Genomic DNA, 23105 nt, shown 5'->3' on the forward strand with positions numbered 1-23105 from the left:
CTTCAGCAGCGAGTCCATATTTTTCTCTTTAGTGATAGTGTCATAATATAGCCTGCAGAAAACTGTGGTTCAAATTTGATTTAATCCTGGAATAAACTTAACGCTGGTAAACAACTCAGCTTTCCTATCCCACAATTACCAGAAACGGGTCTCAGCGTTAAGTTAAATCCAAAGGCTTCTCGTCTAGGAACGTGTAACTGGAGGTTACAAAATATTGTGGAACCTAAAATCCGAGCGCTGATCGATGACCGGTTGAGCTGATCGGCTGTGCAGGACTCAGGCGCATGTCTGCAAATACTGCAAGAAGTAGATGGGTGCGAAGCGATTATTCGAAGAAAGTGATCACTTCTTAAAAAGACCTTGCAAACTGGGGCTATCAATTGCGGGACAGCTATTATTGTGGGACGTAAGGTAACAACGTTCGTTTTTTCAGTTCGGTTCAGCTCAATTCTTTATTTAACCAAATCAATTACAGAATTTAATAACTACAACGTTAAGCTGGAATAGGAGCCCGGAAGAAACCAAGCCTAGGCTACCTAGTCATAGAAAGTAACTAGCATAAATTAAGGAAGTAGACGGAGAAGTAAAGTAAGGCTAATGTAACGGGGCGTAACGATAAATATGACCAAGGGAGAATTGACATCATGAAAATTTAGTGACGGTAAACTAAGGCCCTTTCGAAACAAATGCGTTTTCAAAAGTATGCGTTTTCGTTGTCATCGAGTCGCGTCTTCACTACTGTTTTGATGCGTTTTCGACTTTCCTCAATAAAACGTTCGAAAACAATTGAATTGCACTTTGTGACGTAAGTTGAAGTCTATGCACATGCTACAAACAGACGCGTCTGCGATATTTTCGGTCATCGTTTTCATTTTGATTTGTTTTCGACCGTTTTCAACCATTCACATTAATACAACATGTATGCGTTTTCGTTTTGTTCCAGTTTCAAGACCGTTTTCAAATCGATGCGTTTTCGATGAAAATGCTCAGCGTATTAGTGTGGACGGAAGGCGTTAACACATCGAAATGTAAACGATTTCAAGCGAAAACGCATATGGAAAGTAGAGCCTCTGTATGGGTATTTCCGACATAACGTCTCGAAGATCGCCATTGATGAAGCAACGATCTTAGATCTTAGATCGTGTAGCGATTATAATAAAGTTTGGCAGATGGCAAAGAAATCTGCAAAAAGAAGTGTGTTGCACGTTCAGAGTTTTTGTTTTGCTTATTTTTTCGTTTCCATCTTGATTGTGGTTGGGCTGAGCTCGCTAGTAACTTTATCACGCAAAACAATTCTTAATACGCGACGATTTGGCCCGAAATACCGACGATTTGATGGAAAACGCGCCACAAAATCGACGTCCTTAGGTACCCATACAAAGGCTCAAAGTACGTAAGCACAAGCTTATCAGAGAAGAGTTCATTTCGTCAGCTTTTCAAAGAAAAAAGACGAATGTCCCATAAATGCCCGGAAGGAAGGGCAAGCTTGAAATTAACTTTGCCATTAAGGATGGTTAGTACGGGGTCACAGTCATGTCCTTTTTTTTTTGCTTTGTAATTTCAAATTCAAAGTAATTGATTATATTAGTCAAATTTCCAGGAAATGGGTTAAATTGTAGAAATAATTCTTGACCATGTCCTTTCAGACAAGTCAAATATCGGTTTAAAACATTATATTTCCACACTAATGTTAATCTATACTGTCGATATACCGTAAAATTCCGAAAATAAGCCCCTCCATGTATAAGCCCTCCAAATATAAGCCCCCCAAACTCGTAACGCAAAAAACCGTCCCTTAAATCGCCCCTCCAAATATAAGCCCCCCCCCCGGGGGGGGGGGGCTTGTACTTGGAAATTGCCCTTAAATACAAAGTAAAATAAAGCAATAACGGTAAATGCACTTCCAACGATGATAAGGCTAGCCCAATCAATTTTCAAAAGCAAATTTCCCTCCATAGATAAGCCCCTCCGAATACAAGCACCTCCAAAATAAGCCCCTCAAAAAGGGCCTTTGAAAAATATTAGCCCCGGGGCTTATTTTCGGAATTTTACGGTATCATCTCTTATATTCATATTTAATTACTAATTCATATGCAATGATGAGTTATTCTTCACCATCCGGTGCTTTATTTTCCTCGCTTTTCGCGTCCATTTGTTCTAAAGGTACATAGCCTTCTTGTTCTTTTTGGCGCTTTCCTTCCACGCTATGCCTCAGACCATAAAATAAATAAATTGCCAAACCTACCACAAAAAGAAAAAAATAAGTTAACTTCGAATTTATCAAGACCAAGGTTGTAATCTTTCACATCCAATCAAAATATTTCTACGTTTGTGATTGGCTTAAATTTCCCGCCTAATTTTTTGTAACGCGCGGGACCTGACCACATGAAAGATTTGCTCTAATCGTCGAATAACTACAGCACGGATGATGCAGATCGTCCAATAATTAGCAAAGACGACGAAGCCGTTTACCGGTCTCAAATGGAAATTACCTAGAGAATGTAAAAGCTGTTTAAACTGTAGGCAGTAAACTGGCATGATAAATTCATCTCTGACACAACTACGAACTGATTGCCATTCTAGTCATGAGTGTAACAGGATAGAAGGGTACGATTTCCACTGCCAAGCCGTGACGGATGCAGGTTTTGCAGGTTATCAAAGTATATAATTTACTGGCTCATGAAGTTTATCGCTTTCACTCCGGGAGAAAATGATGAAGACATCGTAACGCAGTTCTAATTCTGGTATCCTATGACGTGACTATTCAAATAAAACCTAATTCCTAATCTGCAGCAGTTTGACATGCTACTATTTATTTCGTATGTAGTTCTACTTTTCAAGTCCCTAGACAAAATCCTATGGTTTTACCGTTCAACTGAAGTCTCTCCAGCAGTACTTCCACATGTTACTATTCACTTAGTATGCAGTTCTACTTCTCAATTCTCTGGACAAAATCCTATGCTGTGACCATTCACATGAGACCCCTTAAATAATGATTTAACATGATACTTTTTACTTCCTTTGGATAGTCTTATTGCTTTGTATAAATTTTTAATTATTTGGTCTGTGGACAGAATGTCAATCCTACATTGCGGCCATTCTTTGGCACAACAAGAAAAGCTCTGAGGACGGGATTGTCTTTAGCACTGTTTAAAGGAGCTGTGTCACGAAATTCAGCCAAAGTAGGAATTAAAAAATGCCCGTTAAATTAAGAGAAACATGAAAATAACCGCTTAAAACTTCAAAGGAAGGTTAAAATAACATAACAGAAACAACAGACGCCTGGGATGGGCAAAACTGAAGAAGATTGAAACGGATTGAAATCAGGATTTTTGAAAATTGTTCAGTCTAACAGTTTTCAAAGTTGATCACTGGTGCTTGCAAACTTCAAAAATAATGCTCAGGAGACATATTTGTTTGTTTCGGATCTATGATTTTGTCATTTACATGTAATTCCTTTGCTTACTTCAAGTTCCATAACAACTGAGGGAGAGTAATTGGCAAAATTAAACAACATGAACTGGACTGCCGTGATACAAGTTTTCTCTCGTCCTCTTACAATAGTATACAAGGCGAAATTTGAATTTTTAAAAAAATTTGGTTTTAAATTTGGCCAATTCTAGCTGGTAGTATACCAGGGTAAATAAACATTACGAACAGCTGCAGTAATAAGTATCTCACCAATAGCCATCCACACCGCGAATCGAAGCCACGTGGCCGGATTAAGCTCCATCATGAGATAAATGTTAATAAACATCGAAGCAAGAGGAAGGAAAGGAACAAGCGGTACCTTAAAAGGCAATGGCGTTAAACTCTTGGGCAACATGCTCAACACAACGATTGAGGCTATAAAAATAAGAATCAATATAACTGCTAGTATAATGGCCCATGCCTTGCCTTGGTACATTGGAATGAGCCCATTGATCAAAAATGCACTAAAACAAAAGAAATAAAAGAACAAGAACCAGATCACGCATTTTGAAATGTTCCCTGATCGCACAGTTGGCTCCCAAACAGGACTAGAGGGTTCGGTTTTCGTTTTCGCGGCGTCCTCGGTGATTTTCACGAAGCCGATTGTTCCCGGTTGATATCGAAGAATAAGCACTGAAGTGGAGACGATAGTGTACGCTTGGAGAGTTCCTATTGACATCATCTCTACAAGGGCCTGCAGTTCAAAGATCATTGCTAGAAATCCCGCGAGAATCCCTGAAAAAAGCGTCCCAATAACGGGCACCTCGGTGGTCTTACTGACGCGTGCGAAACTTTTGAAAATAAGTCCGTCCGAGGCCATGGCGTAAAGCAGACGTGGTAGTGGGAAAAGTCCGCCATTGATAGCGGCTGTCATTCCGCAAAGTGCTCCCACCGCGATAATGTATTTAGCAAAGTAAGCACCACGGTGCTCAAAGGCTTTTGGTAAGGCCGCCCCATAATCCAACTTGTTGTATGGCCAAATTAAAGTGACCGCAGCAGAAACACCGAAATACGCCAAGAAACAAACAGTTAATGCCAATAAAATGGATAAAGGAATTGTCCTACTCGGGTTCTTTGCTTCTTCGCCTGCTGTTGCAATAACATCGAAGCCAACGAAAGCGAAAAATGCAGTAGCCGAGCCCGCGAGAACTCCCGATGGACCGTAAGGCATAAAGTCTGACCAATACTCCGGTCTGGCTAGAATGACACCCATGACGATGATAAAGACGATGACAACGACGTTTATGCATGTCACACCGAATATAAACACGGTCGATTTTTTAACGCCGAACAGCTGAATAGTCATTAGGATCAAAATAATCCCCACTGATAAAAAATCAGGGTAGCTGCCAAGTCCTTGGATTTTTATTGGTCCAACATTGTCCACTATCCAATGTCTAACTTTATCATGTATCATGGAATCAAAATACGCACTCCACGCTCGGCCAATAGCCGCTGCTCCTATCATGTACTCCATGACAAGGTTCCATCCAATAATAAATGCTACCAACTCGCCAACAGTCACATAGCTGTAGATGTACGCTGATCCAGCTTTGGGTACGCGGGCGCCGAATTCAGCATAACAAAGTCCGGACAAGACTGATGCTATTCCAGCGATTAAGAAGGAGATAACTGTAGATGGTCCGGCCACATCTCGCGCAATTTCACAAGCGATCACATAGACACCAGCACCGAGGGTACAACCAACTCCCAACGCGGTTAAGTCGAGAAGAGATAAACACCGGGCGAGTTTTGTTTCCGCCAAGGACGCAAGATCTATGCACTTTCGTCGAGAAAATTTACGAAAACAACCCATGTCTTCTTGATTCAATAAGCTTCTTCCTCTAGAAGAACTTATGAGAAGAAGTATTTGTGTTTGTTCGAATAAATCAAAGATCCATTGTTACAAAAGAACCGGCATTCTAGTCATAAACCCCTACGACTCGAAGGTTAAAACGTAACGAATATTTCAACGATTACACGTCAAACGACACAAACCTTCCCCCGTCGCGTATTGCATCGATCAAGTCGCAATTCTCCTTACTTACTCTGTAATAATGTTATAGGAATGTTAAGGAGAATGTATGTTTTGACAATTTTGTGAAAAGGACCTGTCATTTATATTCATTGGAAACGGAAAGGCCGGTTACGGCAGGTAATGCCACGGATCGAAGGACCTTGACAATAATATACATGTGGGTAATATATTGTTTGTCCAAGACAATTAATTACTCTAACCTTTTTGCTTCAAACAAAGGGCCTACTAAACGGTAAAATCCGACATTTCAACGAGATAGTTCATATTTTTTCTTAATTTACCCTACTAAGAAATCGTAACCGAACGACTGAACAAATAAATAAATTAAAATGTACAAACAGTTTTGATTGTAGAAAGTCCATCTTCGCCCATGCGTATAAATACATGCAAGACTCTTTAAAGTTAAGTGGACGCAGAGGATAATGCTTGACTGAAATAGAATGATATCTTATCTTTTTTATTTTGATTATTTTTTTATTTCTTTCATTTTCTATAAATGTATTTTTGTTACTTGCATTCTATACTGTTGCTTTAGAAAATATAACCGAATTTGATAAAAATTACCATAAAGGAAGAACTAAGCATAAGATTGCAAAGGTGAGTACATTTTTCTAAGAACGCGGAGGCTCCATAAAGCAGTAGAGTTCTAGCAATAATTAAGATTAATTAAGATTCGCCGCGGTGCAGCATGAATAGAGACCTTAAGATCCCACGACACCGACGGCAACGAGATAATCAAAAGTGAGACAGGTTGAAAAGGCAAAACAACAACTTTGCACGTGCATAACGCTTTTTTTGTACATTTCATTGCCACCACTGCACGGCCATGACGTGAAAATGCCTAATTTCATGTTTGATGGAGGACGTAAACAAGCAAGGAGGAATTTTTTTTCTATTTCTGAACTTCGATAAGGCTCTTAGGAATTCAACTCTAGGAGAGGTTGTATACATCTGACAAAATAAGTGAGTTGGGATAACATCGATGAAGATATAAAAGCTACGAATACTCTTTTTAAGCCACGTTTTCTCCGCCGTCGTCGTCCTCGCATTTTTAGGTCCCTAATATAGCCGGACTTAGAAACGGTCAGGATTTAGACAGTAATGTAACACTTTTTTAAAAAGTCTAGGCTGACAAAAAAAAAGGTAGGTCGTTCTTTGGTCGTTATTATACCTGTGTGATCATCAGTTAATAACGAGGACAGGGATGTTCGAACCGAAAAGGATACTTACAAAATGAGCCATACAGAGCCTGATCTGTGGTTCCTACCCAGATTTTCTGCCGGTTTCTCCGCTGTTTGTTGTTGTTGTTGTTCAGTGTTCTTTTTTTCAATCGGCAATTAAGGCAAGATTTACCTGGCCCCCGTTCTGACTGTAGTCTCTTGGTACACTCGATATGTTATGTAAAAAGACAATTATTTAACGAAACGAAAGAAAAAACGAAGGCTCTTCAGCAGTAGAATAGACTTTTAAATAGGAAACCACGGAACAAAAAGCTCTAGCCAGGTCACCCCTTCAGAAACTCTCAGATAGTAGAAACCGAGCCCTGATATGGTTTTAACGTTACAGGTAGCAAGTGCTAGTACAAATTTCACTGAAAAATCGTTCACTTATCTGAGGCGGCAGAAAGAGCTTGCTGTGGATGGCAAGACCGATTTTTATAACAAATTATAGACATCCTTGTATTTCGTCATCGCATACTTTAGATTAATGCTTTAAATATAATTCACAAAGGTGAACCGAAAATAAATCATTTTAACAACCGAATACAATTTTGTTACTGTCTTTGCGCATGCGTACATAGAACGCTATGATTTGTAACAAATAGCACAATGTATTAAAAATGAAAAAAAAAAACTGAACAATATCAACAAAAATTATCATAAAACTTTTTGAGAGGTATTTTACTAAATTTCGTTAAACTCCGGAAACGAAAAATGGGTAGAAAAGTTTGTACCACAAGCGAAAGAAAGAACAAGCCGTGTTGTATATATAGACAGAAAGGGCGATGTAGAGATCGTGTTGTATGAGCCGAGAGAAGGTTAGCATCTCCCTCGATAAGGACGAGAAAAGTCTTCGGACTTTCAACCTACAACACATGGTTAAGGCTATGCCACCTACTTCGTGGCATCTAACCAATTTTTTAAGCTCCGGCGGTTAAAAACAGACAGTCATTAAACACAAAACGATGTCGTTTTCACACAAAAAAAAAAACCTTTGAAGTAACAGACTAGAGTGCGATTTCTATGAATTCATTCATGTTGAGAAATTAAAAGGGCGGGTTTTAAAACACCGAAGCTGAGAGTGGTATAGAAAAGAATAAACAAGTGGTACGTTCGTTTGCGTTAAGGAAAAACATTTCATCTGGAAATAATACTTACCAACACTTTGCAATAATCGGCCTAACGTTTTTACTCCCAATAGTAGCCACAGTCTAAATATCACAAAATTTCCGCATTTTTTCTCGAAAATGCTGGAAATCAAATATTACCATGTGAAAGTGCTGTTAAAAACAATTCAGTTGAATGGTCAGAACAAAGGAGTTTATCGAAGACCCAAGAACCACCTTTCTCCATCTCCATCACTAAGTACAAAATTGAATTGAAAAGTGAAGCTTTTCAATAAAACTATAAATTAATGCTTAGTAAATAAGCAAAGAAAGTAAACAGTCTATTGTATGTTTCGAACCAACAGGAGCAAACTGAGGTCTCGTCCACATGTACCCGAAAAACGGAGTTTTTTTCTCTGTTTTTGAAAAAATACACGTCCACACGTGGCGAATTGTTTTTGCCCGTCCACAGGAAAACGCTTACAAGACGGAAATACAATATCATGCCTCACAACGCATGCGCTGTATGATTTATAACATTATCATATTTGAAAACCTCCGTTTTCAGTTCGTTCTGCGAGACGAAAACGATAAGCCGGTGTTTTCACATGCATTTTCGGTGGCCGTCTTCATCGGATACCTGTAAATGGTAGGCCAAAGCGGAGAAAAAACTCTCCGTCCTCAAACAAAAACGGATAGGTATGAATGGGGCTAGTATTTATATCACTTTTAGTTTTGACTTTACTCTGATACTTACCAATAGCCATCCAAACGCCAAAACGTATCCACGTCAGGTGAGAAAGCTTCAGAATCAGAAAGACATTAATAAATACTGAGAAGAGCGGGATAGCAGGCACAAAAGGCACCATAAACGGCAGGGGCGTTTTGTTCTGGGGCTGACGTGTAAGGAGCACTATGCAGGCAATGACAAGAACACCTAGGATAATAGCCAGAATGATAGCCCATGATTGACCCTTCGAAAGAGCCTCGGTTCCCCAGATGAGAAAGACACTCAAGAAGAAAAACAAGGTGAGGCTGCAGTAAATTGCAATGGCGGCACGCCGGGCAGTTTGTAGAGTTGGGCCGTTATTTTCCAATGCACCTGTGAGTCGAGTGCCTTCCTCCGCCATTTCTTGTTCGTCTTCTAAGCTTTCGTCGTTGGTTGAGAAAATTCGCTCCCCTCCCTTTACAATGCCTATACTACCAGGCTGGTAGCGGAGCAGCAAAACGCACAATGCCACTATTGTATAGGCTAGCAGAGTACCAATAGACATCATTTCTACCAGTGCTTCAAGGTCCAATATTAAGGCCAGGAAAGCTGCAAGTGACCCGGATAGGACTGTACCAATTACCGGGATCTCAGTTTTGGGGTGCACCTTGGCAAGAAACCTACAACAAATAAGAAAAACGGCGGGATGTTAGTTAGTATTCATTCAAAATAAGTCGCCGTTTCTGATTGGCTTTAATCCCCCGGCTAATTCTTCATAACCAGCTTGTGCTGACCATATTTGAAAGACGCGAGCATTATACCATCGATTCGATGGCATATTACCACTCTATAACATCGTCACCGTCGAGTCCCTCCAGTAAATCCGTCCGTCTGCCAGGATAGGTAAAATCAGTTCTTATAAATGATTTTTGTCCATCTGTCCGTGTTCATTTGTTCGTCCGTCTAGTCTGTTTGTCTGTCCGTCTGTCTGTCCATCCAGTCCTGCTGTCCTTAAAAGATTTCTGTCCGTCCGCTGGTCCATCGGGATAAGTAAAATTTCTGTCAGAGTTTCTGTCCGCCCAGTTTCTTTAGTTAGTCCTTCCCTAAGTCTGTACGTTCCATTCGTCCGGCGGGATAGGTAAAATCATTTCTTCTACCAGATTTTTGTCCGTCTGTCCGTCCGTTCGTTAGGATAGGTAAAAGTATTTCTTTCTTTCAATCTGTCCATCCATCTGTCAAGTTTGTATGCCTAGTTCGTCCGTCCGTAAATTTTCCTTTTCTGTCAGATGCGACTCAGTTATATTGCACATTAAGCCAGGTCACCCCCCCAAATTCTACAGTTTGAACCCAACGATTCAATTAAAAGACTGTCGACGTTCTTTCACATTGTAACGTGATTTGGTGATTTTTCCAACATTTTGCCACTTATTTTATCATTACCCGGAGATAATATCATTTGATAATGCTCAAATTTGTTTTTCTAGACTTTGTGATATTCCCTCCCCATCTTAACTTCACATAATTTCGTCAGTATCGTTTAATCAAAGTACTAGAAGAGTTAAACCATATAAGAGCTATATGTGTGACGCACATCTGAATGCGGGATACAAAATTTAAATCAAAAATCCTAGTTCTTATAACGGAGAATAATTATTCCTTTTCTTACTTGAAGATTAGCCCGTCACTAGCCATGGCATACAGCATTCTGGGTAAAGGAAACAAGGATCCAATTAAGGAGGCACTCAATCCGCAGAGGGCACCGACGGCTATAATGTATTTGGCCCACGGGGCTCCTCGAGTTGCGAACGCATCAGGGAGAGCGCTTCTATTGGATAATTCGTTGTAGGGCAACATCAGTGTCAGCACGGCTGAGACACCAAAAAAAGCCAGAAAACAGATACCTGCAAAAGATATAAATTTACAGATATTAATTGAGTAAAAAGAATTAACACTTTAAGATCTGTTCATGCGATTCCGTCAACGCGCACCTCTGCAAACCCTGTTAGAGACCTGGTCCCAACAGCATTAGCCTGTCACAGGCGATTTTCTTTCTTTTTCGACGAAGTTTGCGAGTGCACGAGCCAAGGGAGCACGCAAGAGCGAGCGAAAAGCGTGAGAACGCGGAGCTCGAAATACAAGAACTTATTTAAACGCACCCTGCCCACCCTCTTTTGCCTAGTGCTCAGTAAGCCCTCGCGGTTTTTATTTTCATATGCGCGCTTGGCGATTTCTTAGGTGAAAGTGTGAACATGCTACACCGGCCAGTCCGTCTTCCAGCTTTTTCAGGTTTTACCAGCTTTTCTGTGATTAACTGCTCTCGAAGAACCGCCAAGGTTTAATAGGAAACAAGGAAACAGGATAGACAGCTCAGCTGAACTGAACTGCCGTAACATACAAGATAAATATTAGATATTATATCACTACTATCCATATAAGATAAGTTGTTTTCCGTCTCTCTTGTTTATTGTTCTCGACAATGAACCGTGCAGTATTGAAAGTAAAGAGAAAAAGAGAAGAAAACAAGATTGCACAATCCTTGTCTCTATGTATCAAAACTAGACGGTGTAGAGGAACTGGTACAACCCGTGTGCAAACAGGTGGCGGAAGTTTAATCTAAACATTTTGAAACTAACAAAAAGTCCAATATAAAATACATAAAAAAGAAATTTAAAATGCAGATGTTTAAAATTACGGCAAGAGACACATTAAGTTAAGAAAAAAAGATCACGCATTCAATGGACCCTTTGCGGCGTCAAATTTCAATCACCGTCTTGGCGACGGGTGCCATAACAGGTGCAATTCATAGTTAACTACTGGTACGTAATAAATTAAACAGGGAAAACCAGAAACTTTTTCGATTGACTATGTGCAAGAAGATTGAATTATAACTGAATACACTGAAATATAGCTACAGATGTCTTCAATTTGAGAGCCGCTTAATTATAGCACACAAAATCTGATACCCTAAAATTCCATAAATAAGATCCTCCAAATATAAACTCCCCAAACTCGTAACGCAAAAAACTCTCCGATAAATCGCACCCCAAATACAAGCCCCCGGGGGCTTGTACTGGGAAATTGCTCTCAAATTCAAAATAAAACGAAGCAAAAACTGTAGAGTAACTATTACGTGTGCCAAATGATTGCAGTCAAAAAGTGTCACAGTGTACTCTTTAGTCTTGTCTTGGATTTCCTCGGTCCATATGGACAAAGTACTTGCATGGCTGAGTTTTAGAAAGATCTACGTCCTCAAGGCGTGTTTCAGTAAAAACTTGTTGTTGCAAATTACTGACATAAATTTCGTTCCAATTATAAGCTAACCTAATGGATTTTGAGACGCATATTTTTCCCAGTATAAGCCTAGCCGATTTTGAAACGCAACTTTCCTTCGTACATGAACCCCTCTGAATATAAGCCCCTCCAGAAAGGGCTTTTAAAAAATATATGCCCCAGGGCTTATTTTCGGAATAATACGGTACGTAAACAAGGTTAATGAAGCTTCGTGACCGAACAAAACGCAAAACTTTTAATAAATTCTCCCTACTACTTCTATTGAAAAGTATAGGGGCTATAAATGAGAATCTTAATTTTGATATTAGGGTTTTACAGGGTTAAATGTTATGGGGTTTTGTTGGCTAAGAAACAATCCCAGAACTAGTAATATTGAATGAAAGCGGAACATGTGTCGTGACAGATGGTGTTAAAGATATAAATGGCATAATTTAAAATCTGGATACCTACTTAACTCTGTTTAACGATAAATAATTCTCTCTATAATAAATCAGTATTAGACAGAATCAAAAGAGCTTGTCAGAATATAGCCTGCGTAGCAAGCGTTTCCCTTTGGTTTTGGAGCAAAGAAAGACTGAGGAATGGGATTTTCGGTTTTGACCACGCGAAAAATGGAACGAGAGCCAAAAAATGAAAGAGGGGGGAGGGGAGGGGAGGGGAAGATAGGAAACTCTTTACCTTACCTTACCTTACCTTTCTTTCCCACCCCCTCCCCGCTCTTTTACTCGCGCCATTGTTCCCCATTTTTCGCGCGGTCTTTGACTCTCGTTCCTCGTTCTTTGCTCCGAAACCGCACGGAAACGCTTGCTGCGCAGGCTAGTCAGAATATTAGCCTTATAAAATTGGCGCACCTGAGCTCACAAATTAAACCCGGCAAGCGGTCGGCACCGAATTATTCATTGTGTTTGTAAAACAAATTAGCAGGTTAACAAATTCGACTGAGCGACGTTCCTTACCTAAAGCCAACACGATAGAAATCGGTATCGCTCTGCTCGGATTTCTAGCTTCTTCGCCGGTCGTCGCGATCACATCAAAACCAACGAAAGCGTAGAAACAAGTTGCTGCACCGGAGAAAACACCGGATATCCCAAATGGAGCGAAATCTCGTGTCCAGTTTTCGCCCTTGGCGAAATATATCCCCACGCATGTTATAAACAGAATAACACATAAGTTTATGCCTGTGAATATTATGTTAAATCGAGAAGAGTTTTTCACGCCGATCCCAAGGACAAGAGTTACAAACATCAGAAGTAATACCGCAAAAAAATTGGGATATGTTGACAGGCCGTCGGCGTGAATTTCACCAAAATGTTCCAAAGTAAAATTTCGAATTCTCCCGTCGAGAATGGAGTCAAAATAATCGCTCCAAGCTCGAGCAACGGACGAGGCGCCGATCACATATTCTAAAAACAAGTTCCAACCGATGATAAAAGCGCATAATTCGCCCACAGTCACGTAACTGTAGATGTACGCCGAGCCTGCTTTAGGTACTCTGGCACCAAACTCGGCGTAACACAGTCCTGAGAGAACGGAAGCAACAGCTGCGATGAAGAATGATATAACAATACTAGGTCCGGCGATCGATCGAGCGACCTCTCCGGTTAAAACATAAATTCCAGCACCAAGAGTACTACCTATCCCCAGCGATGTTAGATCGAATATGGATAAACAGCGAGACAGCTTGGATTGAGAGAGTGATTTAGTATCGATGAGTTTCTTCTGTGTAAATCGTTTGAGCAAAAATGCCATTTTCGGATGTGATATTCCTTGAACCATTGACTTGCGGTAGATCAGTTTAAATTAGCCATAGTTAAGCGTTTCGATGGATCGCCAAGGTGAACAATCAGTTTCAAATATATCCGGCCGAAAACTGAACGTGTTGGTTCAGTCGTAAGACCAACGGAAGTTAAATGCTATAGAATCGATATAGAATTTCCATTCAACACTTCATCCAAGTCGATACTGCTCGCGCTAAAGAAATGCTTGTTCCATTCTTTACGTCATGGTTACTTGTTCGCGAATAATTTAAACATGATTTGTCCAGTAGGGAAATTGAGCGGTTTCAAAGAATTTTCAAGACTCGATCGGATCTCGGTGAAGCAATGCTTGCAAGGACTTATGGGAAACCAGGAACTGAACACATGTTCTACTGAACACCCGGAACATCTGGAAGAAATACAGTCAACTCTTGCTAACTAGAATATTGCAGGGAAATCGAAAAAAGTTCGAGTCATCGTGAGTTTAAAGTAAATAACCGAAAATAAGAAAATGAATGGGCAGTGAAAATGTAGTTAAGCAAAAACAGTTTACAGAGATGGACACTGAATTTGAACTGGAGTATCAAAAGTAAAGACAAAGAATTGACACGGTTGTTTTGAAATAAATTCATTGTCTCGGACTCGGATGGTTCGAGTTACCGAGTGTAAAATTATATAGAAATGATCTGAAGGGAAATAAAAATTACTTCGAGTTAGCGGGGCCGATTCGAGTTGTCGAGGGTTCGATTTACCGAGGGTAACTGATTACAATAAATGTGTGGAAATTCAAGGGAAAGCGACTTTGGGTCGAGTTAGCGAGGGTTCAAGTTATTACAAAATGTTATTAGCAGTCGACTGTATGTCAAATGACTAACGAACAGAAAGAACATATAATATTTACATATTACGGGTTACGGTTTGTTACTTTCATATTTTACCTACAGACCGCTTCGGGATTTACAAGGGTGTTTGGAACTGTACCTGGTTTGAAAATCATGCCGTTAACGCGTTATTTTTGGCCACCAAAAAAACAAAAACAAATCTGTGATATTCATCATTAATTATCAACTGTTATCACATTAGTCTGATATATCTGCCCTTACTTCAACTGGCTTCGACCACCAGCCTTATTTAAACACAAAAAGCCTCTAAAGTGGCCAGATGTATAAAATTATTTTCAAGGACAAACAGATGGGAAAAAGGACAGTGGCAAAATAAGTTAACTGAGCAAAACCGCATAAACAGCGCTTTTTCCTTTATATTTTTAAGGTAAAAAAAAACTATTACTTATTACTTATTTGACTGACAGGGCTCGGCAACCCAAGTTCAACAAATAACGGCAGAGTTCTTGCCTGAAAAGGGGAATCTGGAATAAAATGCTATTCTTTTTTTTTTTTTTTTTTTTTTACATAAGAATGTTATTTTTTTCCGGCTAGGCTGAAACAGTGGCGGATCCAGGGGAGGGGCCCGGGGGGCCCGGTCGCCCCCTTATTTTTCGACCAAACTGAGGCCCGAAGGGCTGAAAAAAAATTTTTTCTTGGACCGGCCCCCCGTTATCTCAGAGTCTGGATGACCGCCCCCCCCCCCTCCTTATTGTGAAGGTCTGGATCCACCACTTGAATATTCTTATTTTTCCGCGGATTTTAGCCTGAAAATATTCGTGTATTATTCTTGAATTATAATTGAAAAAGAAAGAATTTATGATATCCTTTTTGTGCTTTGTTCATTTTTGTTTTTTGTTTTTTTTGTTTTGCTGTATAATATTGATATGTGTTTCATGAACAGTTCATCGAACGGTCATTAGAACTGAACATTTGGCTATAACCAATGCAGGTTTCTTCGTTTCATTTGGGTAGTTTTGCCGTGGGAGGAAGTAATAATTTAATACTGTTAACTAAAAACATATTTCAAGTTTTAGATTTTCATCACTCAAAATAATCATCCTTTTCGAGATCTCAACCTCGGGTTTATAAATTCTTTTGCAAATTTTAGCCTCGATATTCTTATAAAATATATTCATAGTGGGAAAAAATAAAGGGTGTAAACACACATCTTTTTTGAACTTTAAAAATCTTATCCAGTAATCCTGCTTTACATCATTCCCGGAAGACACCTAATACTAACCTGGCTGAGTAGGTTTAACGCTAACACAAAAAGAAAATATTCTTGTTCGCGTTGAATAGAATTTTACGATTGGTAGATATCATTATTTCTATTGACAAAAGAAAATTTCGCTTCTCTAATTGATCGACGCTCATGGGAAAAACCGAAAGAATGACATGCAAAAATTAAAGTTAAAAAAATTTTGACTTTTTTCGCAGAGCTAAGCTATTCAGCCCTTACAGATAGCCTCGAACTACTGAGTTCACCTGAAACTGCATCATATTGAAAGAATGATGCTCGGCGACAAGCTGTCGATTCATAAGCTATTAAAACAAGGAATATTCATATCAAACCCGATAATACGGACAGCAGTTACCTCCAAGATAAAAAGCAATTATCCTGATAAAGATTAAGATAAACTCTCGCTTTTACAGACTGTCGAGGTCCCTTGTCTGCAATAAGACCAGGGAGGGGGGAGGGTTAGGTACCCTACGTATGTCCCTACTCTAAATTTCAAATACAGTCTTTTTCGCTTTTTAATGAATAGGCCATGGCCCTGTCAATATATTTGACCCATCTTTGTGTCGTTTGTCGTCATTTCATCTTGTCTTATGGCGTTGATTCGAATCCCTGCCGCTTGTGGAAATTTGACGCAAAAAGAGCCTCACTAAAGTTTAACATTTTTATGGCCGTTTTTATGATAGAAACGTTAAAGTCGTCTGGACGCATTTTTAAATGCAGAGACGTTTAAGTCGTATGGTGTAATAACGGAACACAAAAATGCATGGAAGCGACTTTTCTGAATAAAAGACAAAACACAGACTCTTTTCCATCGTTTCTGGAGGAGTTGGGCATAAATGAGTCCCAGTTCACGTGTTGTATTTAGTATACTAGTCGCATTTGATCTCCAAGACGTTTAAGTCGTCCGTTTAAGTGCGCCTTAAAAAAAACGATGGACTTAACAGAAGAAATTAAAGTGGTCAAAAGGTAAATACGTTTGTCAAATTGACCGTCTTTATACTAGACGTAAGCTTCGTTTTAGGAAGAGCTTTTAAAGACTTTTTAAACGTTAAAACATTTTTAGCATAAAAACTGAATGGCCTGTGGCAGCCTGAGGCTCTGTATGTTGACACTATACCGAATAGCCTTTCGTGCCGACATGAAAAGCTGCCCAGTATCGTATGAACGCCTATCCAATACATGACTCTCCACTTTAGGGATTGACAGGGCGCAGCTTCGCTTCGTGACAGAAATTGCGCCAAAATCAGCGTCGTAAGCGTGAACAGAAGCCATGTCCGATATGGTTTTCGCGCCGGCGCGAAAACTCTCCGGTAGAGTGTGAACATAACGTAAATGCTTACCTATTGTGAGAACTGTTGCTATTGGCACATCCTTAGAAGGGTTTTGGGACTCCTCAACAGAAATAGCTATCACATCAAATCCAACAAACGCATAAAACGACGAAGCGGTCCCCCCTAACACGCCAGAAAACCCGAAGGGTAAAAAATTGTTAGTCCAGTTCTTGCTCTCGGCAAAAGTAGCTCCAGCTATGATGATGAATAATATAACAGCTATGTTTATAGATGTGATGGCACAGTTTGTAAAGCTTGTGAGCTTTACGCCGAAGCTTAAGACCGCGGTCATAGCAAAAGTGAAAAGAAATGCTACGAAGTCCAGTTGATTTGCGATGACTTTACCAACACCGAGTTTTAAGAGCCCGGACTCTGTTGAATTAGATATAGCGTTGTTGAGCAAAGCAGAGTCTAGACACGAGCTCCATGCTCGAGCGGGTGACGAAACGCCAGTGATGTACTCAAGAACTAAGTTCCAACCAATTACAAAAGCACATAGCTCACCGATAGTAACATAACTAAAAGTATATGCCGATCCAACACGAGGAACTCGCGCTGCGAATTCAGCATAACACAGTCCGGATAACAAGCTTGCCACAGCAGCAAAGAAAAAAGAAATAACCAATCCTGGGCCAGCGACATTTCGAGCTAAAACTCCAACGAAGATATAAACCCCAGCTCCCAGCGTGGAGCCAACCCCTAGGCATGTCAAATCTAACTTGGTTAGACAACGCAAAAATTTGGTCCTCTGTGCGGTGGTTGGATCAACAAACTTCTTCCTGGAGATCGCTCTTGCAAACCGATCCATAGTGAGATTAAATCTTTTATAAATATCTCGTCATAGGTTTGTCTCCTGTCATTTACCGTACTATGTTCACACTTCAGTCTGTGTTGTATCAATGCTTTTATGTGAGACTCACTGCTGAACATACATTATGCTAGTTTCTGTTCCTTGGAGACAGTGACATAGATTTCAAGTTCAATCAATTGAATCAAATACATTCTGCTCTCGATTCAATATGCTAAACTTTGTAAAATTTTTCTCAATATGTCTTTGATGAATGGAAATATTCTACGTAGCCAGATTCTTGCAAAGAAAAAAACTGAACACCATCGATATTTTGTTCTAAATATTTCTGACTTTGTTGAAAAAATTGTTTTATGAAAAACATCTTTTGCGACTATACAAACTTTAAAAGCATTTTTCAAGTTAAGGGAACTTTTCATCATTCTTAATGAAGTAAAAACTTGCAAGAGGTGACAGGCCGCACATCTTCACTGGCGTGAAACGTTTGAAAACCTTTTTCATATTGCTCCATTGAGAGGAACTCTTTTAGGGATCTTACAGTTTGAAATTTGAACGATGATATAGCTTCTATATAGCGGACCAAGATACGGCTCGGTACAGTGTATGTTCAGCAAAGGAAAATTGTGTAAGTTGAGCAGAACCTTTCAAATGTACAACAGACAATTTATTCAGTTCGCGCGTATTCCTGTTGAATTTGTAGCCCGTTTATGAGATTTGTCTACTCAAAAATGTAATAATTTTTCCATAGTTGCTGTTATCTTAGGGTATCTGGTTTTAATATCTCCGTAAAGTTTAGGTTTACGCGATCTCACAGATCAATGTTCAGCTGTACACAGCACGTAGTCTTTAAATATATCCAGATCTGACCCTGGTTTTGTGTATTTATCACGTCTTTAGTAGAAGCATGATTTAAATACATTATGGTGCTGTGTCCTTTGAATGTCGCTTTGAAACTCAATCGCTTTGTTAATGTGACTAGTACTTTTAATATCAGAGGAGAGTATTTTAAAGCTCGATATTTTTCAATACCATTAGCATGTTATTTTTTTACCAATCAATTGACTAGCTTCATTGTGCCACTACATAATGTCTGCAATTATTATTTTATAAGTATAAGTTTACAAGCAAGACCGGTGGTTTCGAATCTTACGATTCTCATCAGTTGCTATGTGGTGGGATGGTTTTGGTGAACTCTGAACCATTCCGCATTGCTTGATTTGGTAAGCGTTTATATATCCACCCTGGTTTGCTTGGAGGATCGAAAATGGGGCGGTTTGATTGGTTCCTTGCAAAAAACCAATAAGGTTGTTGTAGGTTCGATCCGTGCTTTCTCATCCTCGGAGACCCAGGGGCAGATAAAGGGGGCGAGGGAAAGTCTAAACGGGCGGAAAAATATATATGGAACGAATTATTTAAGTTTAAAATATAGATATTAGATATTAGATATTCGTCATCTTTCCCTTGTTCCCACTATAGCTATCTGCCCCTGGGTCTCCGAGGATGGTGTTTTTTCAAAGCTAGGTTATGTTTTTGTAAAGGTTTAAATTTGAAAAAAAAGGGTCTTGCCTTGTAAACTTATATTTAACTGCAGACATCATGTAGTGGCACAAAGAAGCCAGTCAATTGATTGGTAAAAAAACAATATGCTCGCAATTCCATATGCAAAACTTTGTAAAATCTCTGTCAATGTCTTTGACGAATGATTCGTAGCCAGTTTCTCGCAACGAAAAACAACACCATTAAGATTTATTTTCATTTGTTCTTGACGTTTCTGACACTGTTGAAGGTTTTATATACAAAAAGACATTTAAACGATTTTTTTGGAAATATACATAAAAGCTTTGAAAGCATTCTTCAAAATAAAGGAACCTTTGATCACCCTTAATAACTTTTTAATGAATACATTAGTTAGTCAGTTTTTATGTCTTTACTCAGAAGGCCATTCAACTTAATCAGGCGTAAAATAAGAAGAGACAATGTAATTTTAGCCAGCATCAAGGGCGGAAAACACACAAAAAACAAGTACTAGAAATTATAGAATACAATGAGCTCTAAAATACAGCATTTATTCAAATAAGCGCCACCTGAAGGACACACTCTACGATACAAACACGGCTGTGAAATGTTTTGTGGCAACGAAAACTTCAATGCAGTCAAACTCTGTCAATACGAATACTGACGGGGCAATTGAAGGTGTCCGTATTAAGCCGGTCATGTTATTTAAGTTTAAAATATGGCTTTTAGTTTGAACAAAATACTAAACACATTAGATATTAGATATTCGTCATTAGAAGCTGAGGACTATTACGTTGAAGCGCCCATTGTGCTTCAGAAAATAGCAAACTGCACAATATAAACAGTTTAATTCAGTTTTACAGTTAAATATACCTGTATGTAACTGTTACAAGTGGTTGATTTTGTAAATGTTATTTATTCACGTTTAAGTTTTATTCATTTATTTATTTTTAAGTAACCGTTCTAATTTATCACTGACTGCTGTCCCCCTTTATCTCCGCCCGCCTTGACTAGCATCTGTTATTTGTGGGCGGAAACGGACTTCATGTATGTCAATTGTGAGTGTGTGAGTGTGAAATAAAACAGGACATAAGCGCCGTCAAATTAAACATCTCTAACCCTCAAAAAGCCGTCATTCCCCGGACTTTGTCCACGGAAACACTCAGTAACAGTATTGCACCTAATGATGGTTGCTTCAATTAAACTTTGTGACTCTGTATCGCATGAGATAAGCTTCTGTTTGCAACGGTCGACCAAAGGAAATCCTCTACTGCGGGAACTAGATGTTCATAAGCCTTGAGGCGTTTTCTTTTCCTTCAGTACAACTAACTTCCACTAAGCAAACGCCTTGAAACGTTTCAGTGTACGTAAAGCAAGGTAAAGCCCCATGCAAATAGACGCAACATTGTTGGGAGTTGTTGCATCTCTTTCCACTTTGGCTAAAATTTGGACAGGTTTCAAACTTTGCGCAACAACTCCCAACAACATATTACAAAAGAGTGTGCAAACGCACACAACATGTAACATCCAACCTATGTCAGTGGGAGTTGTTGGCCAACAATGTTGGGTCCGTTTGCTCGTAGTCGAAGGTTTTGTTCTAATATTTAGCGCAGAAAAGATGATTTTCCTGCGTCTTTACTTTGAAAATACAAGGTATTTAATTTAACTGATCAGAGCAATACTTACCGATAGTAAGAACCGTTGCTATTGGCACATCCTTAGACGGATTGTTTGACTCCTCGGCAGTAGTAGCGATCGAATCAAATCCAACAAACGCGAAAAACGCTGAAGCGGATGCCGCTAGCACGCCGGGAAAACCAAACGGCAAGAAATCATCCGTCCAATTCTTGCTCTCGGAAAAGTTAGCTCCAGCGATTATAATGAATACTATAACAGCCACGTTTAAAGCTGTCATGACATTGTTCGTTACACTTGTGAACTTCACGCCAAAGCTTAATGTGCCGGTGATGACAAGAGTTACAAGAAATGCCAAGAAGTCTGGATAGTTTGAGATTACTTTATCTGCGCCAAGATTCATAAGTGCGGACATTGTTAAATTTTTTACGGCGTCATTGAGCAAAGCAGAGTCTAGATACGAGCTCCATGCTCGGGCTACTGACGAAGTTCCTATCACGTATTCAAGAATTAAGTTCCAACCGACTACAAAAGCGCACAGCTCGCCGATGGTAACGTAACAGTAAACATACGCTGATCCAACACGAGGAACTCGCGCTGCGAATTCAGCATAACACAGTCCGGCCAACAAGCTTGCCACAGCAGCAATGAAAAAAGAAATAACCAAACCTGGACCAACGACATTTCGAGCTAGAGTTCCAGTAAGTACGTAAACTCCCGCTCCAAGCGTAGAACCAACACCAAGCGACGTCAAATCCAACTTGGACAAACAACGTGAAAGTTCGGTTCTGTGAATGGTGGATGGTTCGATAAATTTCTTTCTGGAGAAATTTCTCGCAAGCCAGTTCATAATGAGATGAAATCGTCTATGATAATTTCGTCCTTGTTAAGTCTTGCGTTTGCTTTTCCACCGCCGGAGTCGCCTCAGTTCAAGTGTAACAGCTGGCTCTTAATTGTGCTTAGAGATGGTAAAAACCTGAGGCGGCTAAGTCCTATTTAAAGAAAAGCAAAGAAAAAAAGTAATAGTTCACTTCAAAAGGTTCCATTTTCAATATTAAAAATACCTTTTTGTAATTTCCGCAGCTTTCAATTATACATCGTGTTCTTTTATAGCGATTCAAAATGCAAATCTTCTGTCAATGATCTGTAATTAATAAATGCAAATTTTGAGCAACAGATTCCCGCCAAGAGAAATCTTTCTTCCGATATATATACTTTTTCAATTTAATATTTTTTGTACTAAATAAGAATTTTCGATATAAAAACAGATTTAAAACTCTGCTTTATCGCGATTATTCAAACCCCTTAAAACATTATCTCAACCCTTTCAACGGTCTTTCTTTTTCTTCTTTATTTATCCGTAATTAAGCACTGTCTTGGTTGGTTAGTTTTTTTATGCTACTGCCCAAACGATCATCTGAAATCAATAAGTGACATAAATTAAGAAGTAATTGTTGTTGCTGAATTCAACTACCATTAGTAAATAAGGGAAAGAAATGAAAAGATTAAGCAGATGTTCACTCTAGACCAACAGAAACGTTTTTATAAATCATTTCAATAAACCTTATCTAAATGTGATTTTAAGTGCTTTTTGAAAACGTTTATTCAGATATTTTGAAAGGCTGAGTTGGCGCAAGGATGCATGGATCACGGCAAACCAGTTTTAAAGTATACACCTTTATTATAATTATTTTTTTTGTGACGAAATATTAGAACATCCCCCACGAGCAATTCCCGTAGCTGGTCTGCCGCTGCCTCGATAGAAGTAGAGTTAAACCTGTATTCGGCGGTAATCCTCTTTTAGGCGGTGACTTACATGTACGAAGGTTTCGGCAATCAGTTCTCTCAACTACTGTAAAACTGACCTGTGGAAATAGATCACCTCTATTCAGACAATTCAGCGGTCAATGATACCAAAGTGCCGGAAAACAGTTCTCTTATCCTCTGTAAAACTGACCTGTGTAAAGCGGCCACCTCTATAATACTAGAAACAAGTGAATTGCAGAACCTCGCGCAGCACTTGGGGCTAACGGCAAGAATTAGGAAAAAATGGAAAGAAGGCTTTAGGGAATAGAAAATGTACAAATATACATAATACAA

The 23105-nt window shown here is 39.3% G+C and overlaps 2 protein-coding genes and 1 non-coding gene across 5 annotated transcripts; 1 reads left to right on the forward strand and 2 right to left on the reverse strand.

Moving 5' to 3' along the window:
• Positions 1-1953: 1953 nt before the first annotated feature.
• LOC140947536 (cationic amino acid transporter 2-like) lies at positions 1954-21896 on the reverse strand. Of its 3 annotated transcripts, none has more exons than XM_073396682.1 (4): positions 21057-21896; positions 10211-10445; positions 8593-9224; positions 1954-2241 (listed from the first exon to the last, which is right to left on the reverse strand). In XM_073396682.1, exons 1-4 carry the CDS (start codon positions 21853-21855, stop codon positions 2105-2107), a joined length of 1803 nt encoding a protein of 600 aa, XP_073252783.1. In that variant the 5' UTR covers positions 21856-21896; the 3' UTR covers positions 1954-2104. The 3 variants fall into 3 exon arrangements, with proteins under 3 accessions (XP_073252783.1, XP_073252791.1, XP_073252774.1); XM_073396690.1 differs by lacking the exon at positions 21057-21896 and adding an exon at positions 17057-17911; XM_073396673.1 differs by lacking the exon at positions 21057-21896 and adding an exon at positions 12792-13950.
• Positions 3620-5725, reverse strand: LOC140953880 (cationic amino acid transporter 2-like). Its single transcript, XM_073403261.1, has one exon. It carries the CDS (start codon positions 5285-5287, stop codon positions 3620-3622), a length of 1668 nt encoding a protein of 555 aa, XP_073259362.1. The 5' UTR covers positions 5288-5725.
• Positions 7526-7653, forward strand: LOC140924432 (U6atac minor spliceosomal RNA). The gene has a single exon (XR_012164283.1). It is a non-coding gene; the product is annotated as a U6atac minor spliceosomal RNA (small nuclear RNA).
• Positions 21897-23105: the final 1209 nt, after the last annotated feature.

Source organism: Porites lutea, chromosome 1, assembly GCF_958299795.1.
Source record: "Porites lutea chromosome 1, jaPorLute2.1, whole genome shotgun sequence".
NCBI classification, from domain to species: Eukaryota; Metazoa; Cnidaria; class Anthozoa; order Scleractinia; family Poritidae; genus Porites; species Porites lutea.